Below are 12,306 nucleotides of genomic sequence, written 5' to 3'. Positions count from 1 at the left end.
GACTACTTTACCATGTATTAGCGACTAAACATTACCATATTAAACTACTTTACCATGTATTAGTGACTAAACATTACCATATTAAACTACTTTACCATGTATTGGCGACTAAACATTACCATGTATTAGTGACTAAACATTACCATATTAAACTACTTTACCATGTATTAGTGACTAAACATTACCATATTAAACTACTTACCATGTATTAGTGACTAAACATTACCATATTAAACTACTTTACCATGTATTAGTGACTAAACATTACCATATTAAACTACTTTACCATGTATTAGTGACTAAACATTACCATATTAAACTACTTTACCATGTATTAGTGACTAAACATTACCCTATTAGACTATACTAGTTTACCATGTATTAGCGACTAAACATTACCACGTTAGACTAGTTTGCCATGTTTTGGCGACTAAACATTACCATATTAGACTATACTACTTTACCATGTATTAGCAACTAAACATTACCATATTAAACTAGTTTACCATGTATTAGAGACTAAGCATGACCATATTAGACTAGTTTACCATGTATTGGTGACTAAACATTACTAAGTTAGACTATACTACTTTACCATGTATTAGCGACTAAATATTACCATATTAGACTATACTACTTTACCATGTATTAGCGACTAAACATTACCATATTAGACTACTAGTTTACCATGTATTAGTGACTAAATTACCATATTAAACTATACTAGTTTATCATGTATTAGCAACCTAACATTACCATATTAGACTATACATATGACCACTACCTAGTACCTTATCCTTTCTCTTTACCCATATAACTCCCGTACTCAGCATCATCCCAACCTAGAGTTGTATCCCCCTTACCCTCTTTATACCCTGCAACTGTGGTGTGTGTTGGGTTCCTGCACTGATGCTAAACTCTACATCTCTCCTCCAGCCATCCAAGGGTTCAACCCGCAGCATAAGATCCAGTCCTTTGAGGAGGCCCGAGGTCTGGACAGGGTCAATGAGAGGATGCCCCCCCGCCAAGATGCTCCTCCCCCTTCCAACAACCTAACAGCCAGCGCCCCACCCGACAAGAACGGGACCAACACACAGGCCTAGACACCTGGCCCTCCCTCACTTTCTCCCTCTGTTTTTCCCTCTTCTCCCTTTTTCTCTTGTGCCTTTCTCCCTCTCTGCTGTCCTCTCTTTTTTTTTCACTGTCTCCCCTTCCCTCTTCTTCTCCTCTTCGTCTCCTCTTCTTTCTCTCCTCTCTTTTCTCCCTCTCCTTCTCTCCCCCTCTTCTCTCTGTGCGGGGCAGTAGGATGGGTCTTTCTTACTTGGCCTCCAGAGAATCAGTCCAACATCATGTTTATTTATTTCATCTAGAATGAATCTAATGTCATCAGTTTAAAAGTGGATCTGAACAAATGACACATGATGATTAAATCTACAGTGTACATTTCTATAAATGATACATAACGATTCAATATACAATGTACATTTCTATGTAGACTGGCCCTAGGCTGGGGCTTCACTGCCGTATTAAATAAAAGGCAAATCCATTTTGTAATTTTGAGTTGATATTTGGGATAATATTCAGAACACATTTTTATCTGTTACTACTTTGTGTGCTTGGCAAAGGAAAACCTGTGCTGTAACTCATATAAAGGTCTTTACTCATCTAAGATATAAAGTATCTCAGCTATGGTACCTAAAATATGAAGTACCTACGCTATGGTGCCTAAGATAAAGTTTAAAGTACATTTGCTGTGTCTGTTTGTGTCCCACCCAAAAAGAGCAAGCAAGTAAAAAAGAATAATCGATTGGAACCTCCATTGCATTAAATCCATCCTTTCTTATGCCAATGATAGTGTGACAGAGTATTGACATTTATATTATATATGTACATTATAAATGTTCCCTTCTCTCAATGTGATTTTGACTTTGTTTTTATTATTTTTTTTATTTTTACGAAAAGTAGAATTAGGCGTTATACCTAGATCAGCCAGGGGGGGGTGAAGTAAAGATGAGTTGTCTCTTTGCGAAGATGTCAGTTGGTTACCAGTGGAGGAGTTGAAGATTGTGTATGTGTGTGTGTGTGAGAGAGAGAGAGCAAGATTTATGAGTGAAAGGTTTGTGTGTGGAGAGGATGGGAGTAGGTGGATGATGACTAAGTGGAGGTGAGTCGGCGAGACGACGAGTGGCTGTTTGGAGTGTGGGTTTTTGGTTGTGGGGGAGGGGGGCGTTAATAGAAAATGGTGTTGTGGAGGTGTACTGTATGTAAGGGGGTGGGAGAGGGGGGCAGGGGCCTCATTTTGTTTCTGACTTCTGTTCCAGCTCCTCAACATATCTCACAGAATGTACAGAGATTGTTTAATCAAGGTTTTTCTTAATAGCTGAATAAAAAAAATATATGTTTTTTTTTTGTCAAGTACTTGTACTGCGAGGCCTCTGATTTCTGTAGATGTATCACTCCATTCAATAAAAACTGAAAAGGAACTATTTTGTTAACTTGTAGAATTTGTTGAGAACAAGTTTTTCTTTTATACATTTAGCATTCTACAAAAAAAATAAACACAGCTTTATTTTATTCATATTTTATTCATTTTCTAAACTCTGCATATACACTGTAGGGTTGGGAGGTAGGGGTTATGGGTCTGGTCCTTGGTTCGATGTGGGATTGGAATGTTAGTCATTTCTGATGTTCCACAGGGAAAAAAGATTGCTCTACTGTTTTGCGAGACTAAGAGATATAATCTCTCTTGGTCAACCTCAATCTTGGGTAACACATTAACATGAATTAAGAACTAATACGTTACAGAAGACAAAGATCCCAATCGATCAATCATTAACCACATTTACAAGATCTCTGATAATGTACATGGATTTATCATGAAAATAATATTTCCAGTTTCTGAGTGTATTAAAAGCCATAATATGTATTGTGTGTGTTGCGTCTGTGTATGGGGGTAGGGAGGCAGTAGATACTAGGAGATTCTCATTGCAAATGATAGGGTTGGTTAGGGTCAGGCTTGTCTCTATACTGATGCTCTATAGTAAAGCTAGTGGTGACTAAAGGATACGAAGGAACATACAGATAGAAGAATATGTGTACGATATGATATAGGATAAGTTAGTATGTGATATGGATAGTTAGGGAGTGATAGTTTGGTGTTGTGTGGTATTCTTCGTTAGGCAGTGCAGCGGTTCCTGTTTCCTGTCTGACGGATAAGGTCACTTCCTGCTAGAAAAGTTGAACGTTTTTCTTCAGATTATTTCGTTTCCATAGCGACAGGCGGTCGAACTCAGCAATGGGCATTCCGAACAGACGCTCAAAGTCCTCAGGAGAAAGGTGTCTCTGAGGAGAGAACACACAAACACTTAGTAACACACACAAACTAACACATTTCAGTAGTAACACACATATGACATACGTACAGTTGAAGTCGGAAGTTTACATACACCTAAGCCAAATACATTTAAACTCAGTTTTTGACAATTCCTGACATTAAATCCTAGTAAGAATTCCCTGTCTTGGGTCAGTTAGGATCACCACTTTATTTTAAGAATGTGAAATGTCAGAATAATAGTAGAGAGAATGATTTTTTTCAGTTGGGTGAATTCTGGCCCATTCCTCCTGACAGAGCTGGTGGTAAGGCCTCCTTGTTCACACACGCTTTTTCAGTTCTGCCCACAAATCTTTTATAGGATTGAGGTCAGGGCTTTGTGATGGCCACTCCAATACCTTGACTTTGTTGCCATTTTGCCACAACTTTGGAAGTATGCTTGGGGTCATTGCCAATTTGGAAGACCCATTTGTGACCAAGCTTTAACTTCCTGACTGATGTCTTAAGATGTTGCTTCAATATATCCACAACATTTTCCTCCCTCATGATGCCATCTATTTTGCGAAGTGCAGCAGTCCCTCCTGCAGCAAAGCACCCCCACAACATGATGCTGCCATCCCCGGTCTTCATAGTTGGGATGGTATTCTTCGGCTTGCAAGCCTCCCCCTTTTTCCTCCAAACATAACGATGGTCATTAATCATTATGGCCAAACAGTTCTATTTTGTTTCATCAGACCAGAGAACATTTCTCCAAAAAGTACGATCTTTGTCCCCATGTGCAGTTGCAAACTGTAGTCTGGCTTTTTTTATGGCAGTTTTGGAGCAGTGGCTTCTTCCTTGCTGAGTGGCCTTTCAGATTATGTCGATATAGGACTCGTTTTACTGTGGATATAGATATTTTTGTACCTGTTTCCTCCAGCATCTTCAAAAGGTCCTTTGCTGTTGTTCTGGGATTGATTTGCACTTTTCGCACCAAAGTATGTTCATCCCTAGGAGACAGAACGTGTCTACTTCCTGAGTGGTATGACAGCTGCGTGGTCCTATGGTGTTTATACTTGCGTACTATTGTTTGTACAGATGAACGTGGTACCTTCAGGCATTTGGAAATTGCCCCCCAAGGATGAACCAGACTTGTGGAGGTCTACAATTTTTTGCTGAGGTCTTGGCTGATTTCTTTTGATTTTCCCATGATGTCAAGCAACGAGGCACTGAGTTTGAAGATAGGCCTTGAAATACATCCACAGGTATACCTCCAATTGACTCAAATTATGTCAATTAGCTTCTAAAGCCATGTCAACCTAGTGTATAATCTGTCTGTAAACAATTGTTGGAAAAATTACTTGTGTCATGCACAAAGTAGATATCCTAACCGACTTGCCAAAACTATAGTTTGTTAACAAGGAATTTGTGGAGGGGTTGAAAAACAAGTTTTAATGACTCCAACCTAATTGTATGTAAACTTCCGACTTCGACTGTACATGCACACACAAACCTCCAGCCTGGTACGGTCCACGCCCGGCGGAAGCTTGCAGCGCCCTCTATGGGTGACTATGAGCATTTCATATGGGTAGATCTGAGGAGAAAACACAGTGTTGGCTGGGTCTTTTTTTTATTTTAATTTTTATGGAAAATAATTTTGTATCTTAAAGAAATTTCACTGTGATTTTAGTGGGGTTTTGTCTGTGTGCATAGTGGGTGTTAGTGCTCACCGTCTGTTCCAGCATACTTGGCAGTGAGTTTCCTCTGTCCATCCTTTCCCGCGGTGCCTCTCCATTCTATACACACACACACACACACACACACACACACACACACACACACACACACACACACACACACACACACACACACACACACACACACACACACACACACACACACACACACACACACACACACACACACACACACACACACACACACACACACACACACACAGAGTTAGTGAAATCCAAAATGCACTATAGGTAGATAGACATGACTTGAGCAGAGGGAAGAGTCGCTTTGAAAACACGTCCGGGATTCAATCGGATCGTGCTTGTAGACAATGAAGACATCGGTCCAATTAGAAATTGCCTTTAAAGGTCAAGCATGCTATTACGCAGATCTAGCGCATATCAAAATGAATCTCGGCCTAACCTCTTACCTCTTCAGTTGCACAACACGACAGGGAGAGACAAGAAAAAGGAGAGTGAAATAGTTATATTCATACATAAATATAGACTTAAATATAATATAATATATATGTGCTTTTGTAACACATGCTAATAGCCTACCTGCTCTGCCCTGATCCCCCTCTATAGCGAACTCTGCTGACTGCATCTGCATAGAGGTAACACGCGTAAGTTATCAACCACAAACACACACACATACACCTACTGCAACGCACGCACACACACACTCACCCTGGTCAGACCTGAGCGGGAGGAGGACTTCAAGGAGGAACCTGTAGTAATCAGAGCAACCAATCAGAATCAGGTTCTTACACACGCACGCACACACACACACTGGACTGTAACTTACTGGTGTGCATGTGCGTTCTGTCTGGCAGTGACTGAGTCTTCCTGCGTCCAATGCCAAGTAGAGCCTTCTCCTTCTCCTCCTTCTCCTCCTTCAGGATCAGCCTGCCCAGGTTAGACTTGATCTGGCACACCCACGCACGCGCACGCGCGCACACACACACACACACACACACACACACACACACACACACACACACACACACACACACACACACACACACACACACACACACACACACACACACACACACACACACACACACACACACACACACACACACACACACACACACACACACACACACACACACACACACACACACACACACACACACACACACACATACACACACACACACACACACACACACACACGCACACGCAAACACGTGCATGCAGACATACACACTATCAATCAATACATATTGACTAGTGAAGACGGTTACACTTCCTATGATAATATGTTTTGCATTATAATGCATTATACATAGCTGAAAAGGCGTTATGAAAGCACTTATAAGACGGTCTCCGTGGGATGGGTTACCTTGTGGAGCTCCTGCTCCTGCAGTGTCTTGGCGTCATCAGTCAGGTCTTCAAATTCATCCTTCCCCTCTTCCTCTTCCTCCTTCTTCCTCCTCCACTCAATCTCTGTGGCAACAACAGGAGAGATTAGACCACACACTACCAGTACCTCTCCAATCACGTGTGTGTGTGTGTGTGTATGTGTGTGTGTGTGTGTGTGTGCGTGTGCGTGCGTGCGTGCGTGCGTGCGTGCGTTAGTTACCCATAGTAGCCAGTGAAGGAGGACAAGGCCAGTACTCTGTCTCTATCTTTGAGGGCAGGTTGGGGTCTGGTTTTTGAGCTGCTGGGAACATAGACGACTGGATGATGCTGGCCATCACGTGCTGCTTGCTGACCTCTACAGACAGGCAGAGAAAGAATTAGACACGCAAAGACACACACACACACTCTTAGAATTATCATACACACACAAACTCAAACAAATATACTGTACCCTGTTTAAAATTTGGCAGCTTCTTGTAGATGTTGGCACCATTATCTAAAATAAAGCACAGAATTAGAAAAGTAGATGTGTGTGTGTGTTTGTGTGTGCAAGTGTGTGTGTTGTTTGTGTGTACCTGGCGTGTGGAAGTGTTGCTGTACAGGGGTGGCTGTCTTTCGGAGCTGCAATGTGGAGCCTCCTGGAGACCCTCCCCCCTCTCTATACTCCTTCAGCTGAGAGAGAGAAGAGAGAGAGAGAAGAGAGAGAAAGAGATACGGAAAGAGAGAGAGAGTTACTACTGCTGGGTAACTGGATTTAAAAAAAGACCCACCCAACACAGAGAAATAAAGGGAGGAAGAAAGGGGGAGAGAAAAAGGGGAGAGAAGGAGAGGGAGAGAGGGTCACAGAAGTGTCTTACCTCAGGAGAGGGAGGAGGAGAGATGGAGGAAGGAGAGAGGGATCTCTGGAGAAGGAAGAGGAGAACACAGTCACATCCCACTCTCCCCCCTTTTTATACAGCCGTTATGAGTTACTTACTCTAACACGAAGTGTGTGTGTACCTCTCTACGGGGCGTACGCGGCGCATCTAGCGGTGAGAAGGTGAGGTGGGGTTGGTAGGTCATCAAATCTGGTCTCTCCACCTACAGAATAGCACAGCGTTGAATCACAAACACGCACGTAGACATGCAACAATAAACCACACACACATACCCCCCACAAAAACCATGCACACACACACATACCCCCCACAGAAACCATGCACACACACACATACCCCCCACAAAAACCATGCACACACACACACATACCCCCCACAGAAACCATGCACACACACACATACCCCCCACAGACACCATGCACACACACACATACCCCCCACAGACACCATGCACATACACACAGACCCTACCTGTAGAATACTTTTATCTCTGGGCAGAGCAGCAAGATCCCTGTACTCCACCACTTCGTCATTCACACGGGCCTGGAGGAAGAGCAAGAAAGTGTGTGTTGGTTATATGTGTGTGTGTGTGTGTGTGTGTGTGTGTGTGTGTGTGTGTGTGTGTGTGTGTGTGTGTGTGTGTGTGTGTGTGTGTGTGTGTGTGTGTGTGTGTGTGTGTGTGTGTGTGTGTGTGTGTGTGTGTGTGTGTGTGTGTGTGTGTGTGTGTGTGTGTGTGTGTGTGTGTGTGTGTGTGTGTGTGTGTGTGTGTGTGTGTGTGTCTCTCTCTCTCTCTCTCTCTTACCATGATGCTGGGTGAGCCAGGAGCACTTGGACCCCGCAAGGAGGAGGATATGCTGCCCGGAGCTGGCCGTCCCTCCACCTACACACAGACATTATAAATCATACCTAACCCCTCCCTCCACCTACACAGAGGAAGACATATGTGTGTGTGTGTGTGTGTGTGTGTTACCTTCTGCATGATGGTGAAAATCTCTCCTGTGGTTTAAACCAGATGGCTTTGAGAGAGAAAATAGAGGGAGGTTAGGAAGAGCGGAACAACTCAGAGATGTAGATAAGGATCAAGATTCATAAAGCCCTTCTTTCTGATGGAGGATATTGTTGCCACTGTGAACTGCATCCACAAGCTCCTCACAACAACATCCCACTCACACTGTCTCACACACACACAGCCCAAAACCACTGCCCTCAATAGTCACTCGACATAGTGTGACACACACACCCTCTGGCTGTATGTGATGAAAACAAAGATTCTCTTCAGTGGCGGTGCGTGGGTAAAATCACTGGGGAAGTCTAGCCAGAAAACAAAAAGCCATATTACAATCTATGTGTTGTGATAATTGCGTTGTTTGCTCTATAACCTGTTAGTTCATATGCCTATCGACCGTGATACATAGGCCTAAGGCCGAGACAATAAGAAGACACCGTGGAATAAATTCAACCACACCTTTGTTTCATCACAAAACAGGAGAACAACTTCTGTCCACAAAGCACAATGAGATGCAACAATTCAAGTTGTTTCTGTCAATGACGTATTGCTCTTGATGTAATGTGATTGGAGTGACGCCAAATCCAAAATGGCTTCCCTTGACACTTTTTTTTTGGTGCGCCATGACCATTCACAGTTGAGCTCATTCAGTTTAGCTCAACGCTGATTAGCTGTTATTTTATACTTTTTTTTACTAAGGGAGGCCAAATGCTCGCTGACTTCCCTTGCATTCAATGCTACCGACAGCAACAATGTCATACTCAGATAGAATCGCCTACACATACAGAGACAGCGATGTTTCGCTCGCTCAGATGCTTTCTACGATGAGATACATTCAGCCTCCTGCAAATTGAAGTAAAATTATGAAACACATAGAGACGAAAGATCAATTATTTTATGTTTTTTTATACAAATATTTTGCTGTCAATTTTTGTTTGTGCATGATGACCCCCTTGGCATGCTAAGTTAACATATGGAATTATTTTAAGATCATTTAGCTATGTGATTTTTTATTTTAAGACCCCTTAATGTATAAAAAAATATATATAAAAATATTTGATGAAACATTGAATTTGGCCTTACTGCTATTAGCCCATCGAAACCTATTGAATAACAGATTCACTACATGGAACAACAGATAGTCTAGAAAAAAAATGTAAAGGAAGTTTGTTGTGAAGTGTCTGTCCTATATCTGAGAGAAAAAAGAAAGATCAGGAAACAACATATATTTTTTTACACCTTTTTAACCCTTTATTCTAAGCAATAAACTACTTCCATATATATTCCATTCATTTTTTCAACTTGTACCGGGGTATCTTCAGATGAGACTTGTGAGGCTTGTGTTTGTCCTAGAGCAAAACAACCAACATGTACAACTTCGTGAGAGACTCCATTAGACGGGGTCATAATATTTGGTAGGCCAAACCGTTCGGCCGCTACAGACGTTTTCGTGATAAGACCAATTTTCGGGATGTCTCGTGGTCTGAAAAACACCGCTGTAGCTCTGCCACCTTTCACCGCAGATACGGAAGGGCGACATCGGCGGATGAAATAGATATCTCTAATTTAAACCAACGGATTTTGTATTTTGCTAATTAGATTTGCACTGTGGATCGGACATTGGCTCTAGGGGTTAAAGAAAGAGAGAAATGTTGAGAGAGAGAGGGAGAGTGAGTGAAGGAGGAGAGTGGGGGTAGAGGGATGAATTCCTCTGCTGAAGGATCTATTCATACTCTTATACCCTCCTTTCCCATCGATCTCTTTACTCCCCTTTCTCTCCATTTCCCCTCTCCCTGGCTAGGTTCTGGTTTGCCTCACCTTCTCTCTGAAGTGCACTTGTTTGTCAGATTTTTTAAAACCATTCCTTAAAGATTCAGGCACCCACCTCCATCCTTCCCCCTCCCCCTCTCCTGCCTCCTCCCGCTCTCTCTCTAACTGAACTGTTTATCAGTCCTGCCAGTCAGGCCGACGCCCAGCCAGCCATCACCACGGTTACACTCCCCACACTGGGGATCATCACTTTGGAGAGGCCTCCTCTCTTTTGCTTCCTCTCTCCCTCTGGCTTTCTATGTCCCTCTCCCTTTCTGTCTTCCCCTCTTTCTCTCCCAGTCCCTCCTTCCGCCTTTCTCACACAGACACACACACACACACACACACACACACACATTGGTACAGTGTGTAGACAGCAGTGTGGGGCATCTCTGAGCTCTCTGCCAACTGTGTTAGCAGATTAATATTGATCTATTGGGATCTGGCCTGGGATCTGTTGCTCTGAGAGTGGATCTGGCTTAGGAGATCTATAGGGAGCAGGCAGGCCGCAGACGCCACAGTAAAATATAGATGGGGTCTAGTCTATAGGGTAATAGAAGAGCTAATAGCTCCACCTTGCCATCTTATAGGCATTGCTTATACCTATCCAATCTGTTCAGATCTACATAAGTGCTTACGGGTTGGGGGGGGTTAAGGGTTGTTTGTTTGTGGACAGTGCCCTTGAGGACAGACTCAAGTTCCCAACCCTGCTCACAGAGGAATTTCCTTTAGAACCACATCCTGCATGGCCACTGCCCAAAAAAACACACACACTTTCTCCTCTCTCTCTTTCTTTCTCTCTCTGTCTCAATTCTATGGGCTTTATTGGCATGGGAACAATATATTTACATTGCCAAAGCAGGTGAAATAGATCATAAACAAAAGTGAAATAAGCAATCAGAAATTAACAGTAAACTCTCACACACACACAAGGTCTAATTAAGCACAGTCAGATGGCTGGCCTGGTTTGAACGCGTGTACGGCTCGCAATAGAGGGGCCGCGTAAACATGCGCAGCATGCAACATCACCGAGTGGGCTGGCTGGTGCCCTTGTCTGATTAAAGATACAGTTTGGAGTCGCTTTCAAGGAGTCATATTTGCAATGATAAAGATGTATAACAATATAGCCTCAAAATAGATAAGCATGTTCAACGCACCAGATGAACATAGGCTCATTTAGGTTATAGCTGCCTATTAGTAATATATCATGTAAGCCTATCATATTATAGGCTCTCTATCCAATAAGACTATAATAATCACGTCATACGGCTTTCCGTCGATAAATGCGCACGAGGGGGAATGAGACAAAGAGCTGCCCGTAGCAAAACAATATGCTTGAATTATTTACATGAAATGTGCTTATCAGCCCCTGTGATAATAGGATATAGGTCATTATTTATCCTTCCCGGACGCCCTCGGGCCAATAGCCCTAGTTGATTTTCAAATGCAATGTTTTTAATAAACGTGCCTAATAATAAAATTAAATCAAATAATCCGATTTTACCTGCCAATCAAACCGATCGATCCGCCGTCATCAACAAAATAACACGAACTATAATGATGGGAACAGATCAAGCATGCCAGAATCCCATCAGTCGCGTGCCATGGGCGAGAGGCTTTCGGTTTAACGGCGCTCCTAGACACGGAGGACAGTGGAGGAAGGGAGGATGTACGCGTGCGTGAGTGCGTGTATTAAAACGGGGCTTGGGCTGCAAAGAGACTGCCCCTGGGCTGCATCTCAATCTAGTAGCTTCCTCCTCTCTTCTCTTCTTCTATTCTCTAGTCTTCCATCATCCCCATCCAACCAGTGGCGGTTAGTGCCATTTCAGATGAGGGAGGATAATTCATTTTTTTTATGAGCATGGCCTTCTATTATGAGCATGGCCTTCTATTACAGCATATTGGATGACTGTCATTCATATTCCATTAACCCAGCTCAATGCAACATCAACAGGTTTAGTCTACTACATGATACTCAAATTTCCCCTGTGCCCATCATGAGGTTTCTACAACCTAGCCTATGAATGTAAGTTTACTACATAGAGGATTTTGAGTACCTAAGGTGACAGACAGTGACACATTCAATACCACCTTGCACACTCTTGCCTGCATCTAGCTGATCCAGACAGTAATCATTAGTTCAACAGTTGCAAATGTACATTTCTATTGGACAAATTCAGGTATTTTTTTATCTCA

The 12,306-nt window shown here is 42.8% G+C and overlaps 2 protein-coding genes across 7 annotated transcripts in view; one reads left to right on the top strand and one right to left on the bottom strand.

Moving 5' to 3' along the window:
- The window catches only part of LOC109868320 (serine/threonine-protein phosphatase 2B catalytic subunit gamma isoform), a 31,383-nt gene extending 28,900 nt beyond the window's left edge, over window positions 1-2,483 (top strand). For 4 of the 6 annotated variants that reach the window (XM_020457787.2, XM_020457788.2, XM_031803067.1 and 1 more), the window contains one exon: window positions 937-2,483. In XM_020457787.2, coding sequence (XP_020313376.1) covers window positions 937-1,103 — 167 coding nt within the window. In that variant the 3' untranslated portion in view covers window positions 1,104-2,483. The remainder of the gene's footprint in view (window positions 1-936) is intronic. The other 2 variants (XM_031803065.1, XM_031803068.1) reach the window with 1 other exon arrangement.
- Window positions 2,484-2,565: 82 nt separating this feature from the next.
- Window positions 2,566-11,796, bottom strand: LOC109868321 (dematin). Its single transcript, XM_031803069.1, has 16 exons — window positions 11,615-11,796; window positions 8,266-8,311; window positions 8,098-8,175; window positions 7,767-7,838; window positions 7,417-7,497; window positions 7,275-7,319; window positions 6,993-7,089; window positions 6,869-6,913; window positions 6,638-6,772; window positions 6,398-6,501; window positions 5,855-5,975; window positions 5,737-5,777; window positions 5,608-5,653; window positions 5,041-5,108; window positions 4,824-4,904; window positions 2,566-3,342 (listed from the first exon to the last, which is right to left on the bottom strand). The coding sequence occupies exons 2-16, from the start codon at window positions 8,272-8,274 to the stop codon at window positions 3,229-3,231; spliced, it is 1,137 nt and encodes a 378-aa protein (XP_031658929.1). The 5' UTR covers window positions 8,275-8,311; window positions 11,615-11,796; the 3' UTR covers window positions 2,566-3,228.
- Window positions 11,797-12,306: the final 510 nt, after the last annotated feature.

The sequence above is a fragment of the Oncorhynchus kisutch genome, linkage group LG23 (genome assembly GCF_002021735.2).
Source record: "Oncorhynchus kisutch isolate 150728-3 linkage group LG23, Okis_V2, whole genome shotgun sequence".
Classification (NCBI taxonomy): domain Eukaryota; kingdom Metazoa; phylum Chordata; class Actinopteri; order Salmoniformes; family Salmonidae; genus Oncorhynchus; species Oncorhynchus kisutch.
The sequence above is the reverse complement of the archived record's forward strand: the minus strand, read 5'-3'. Positions and strand labels throughout refer to the sequence as shown.

What these genes read in the sequence shown, in the direction of transcription:
- LOC109868321 (XM_031803069.1), bottom strand. An exon ending in GCAACACTTCCACACGCCAG is followed by an intron (nt 6,914 to 6,992) that starts GTACACACAAAC and finishes GCTTTATTTTAG; the next exon opens with ATAATGGTGCCAACATCTAC. An exon ending in AGGAGCAGGAGCTCCACAAG is followed by an intron (nt 5,976 to 6,397) that starts GTAACCCATCCC and finishes TGGGTGTGCCAG; the next exon opens with ATCAAGTCTAACCTGGGCAG.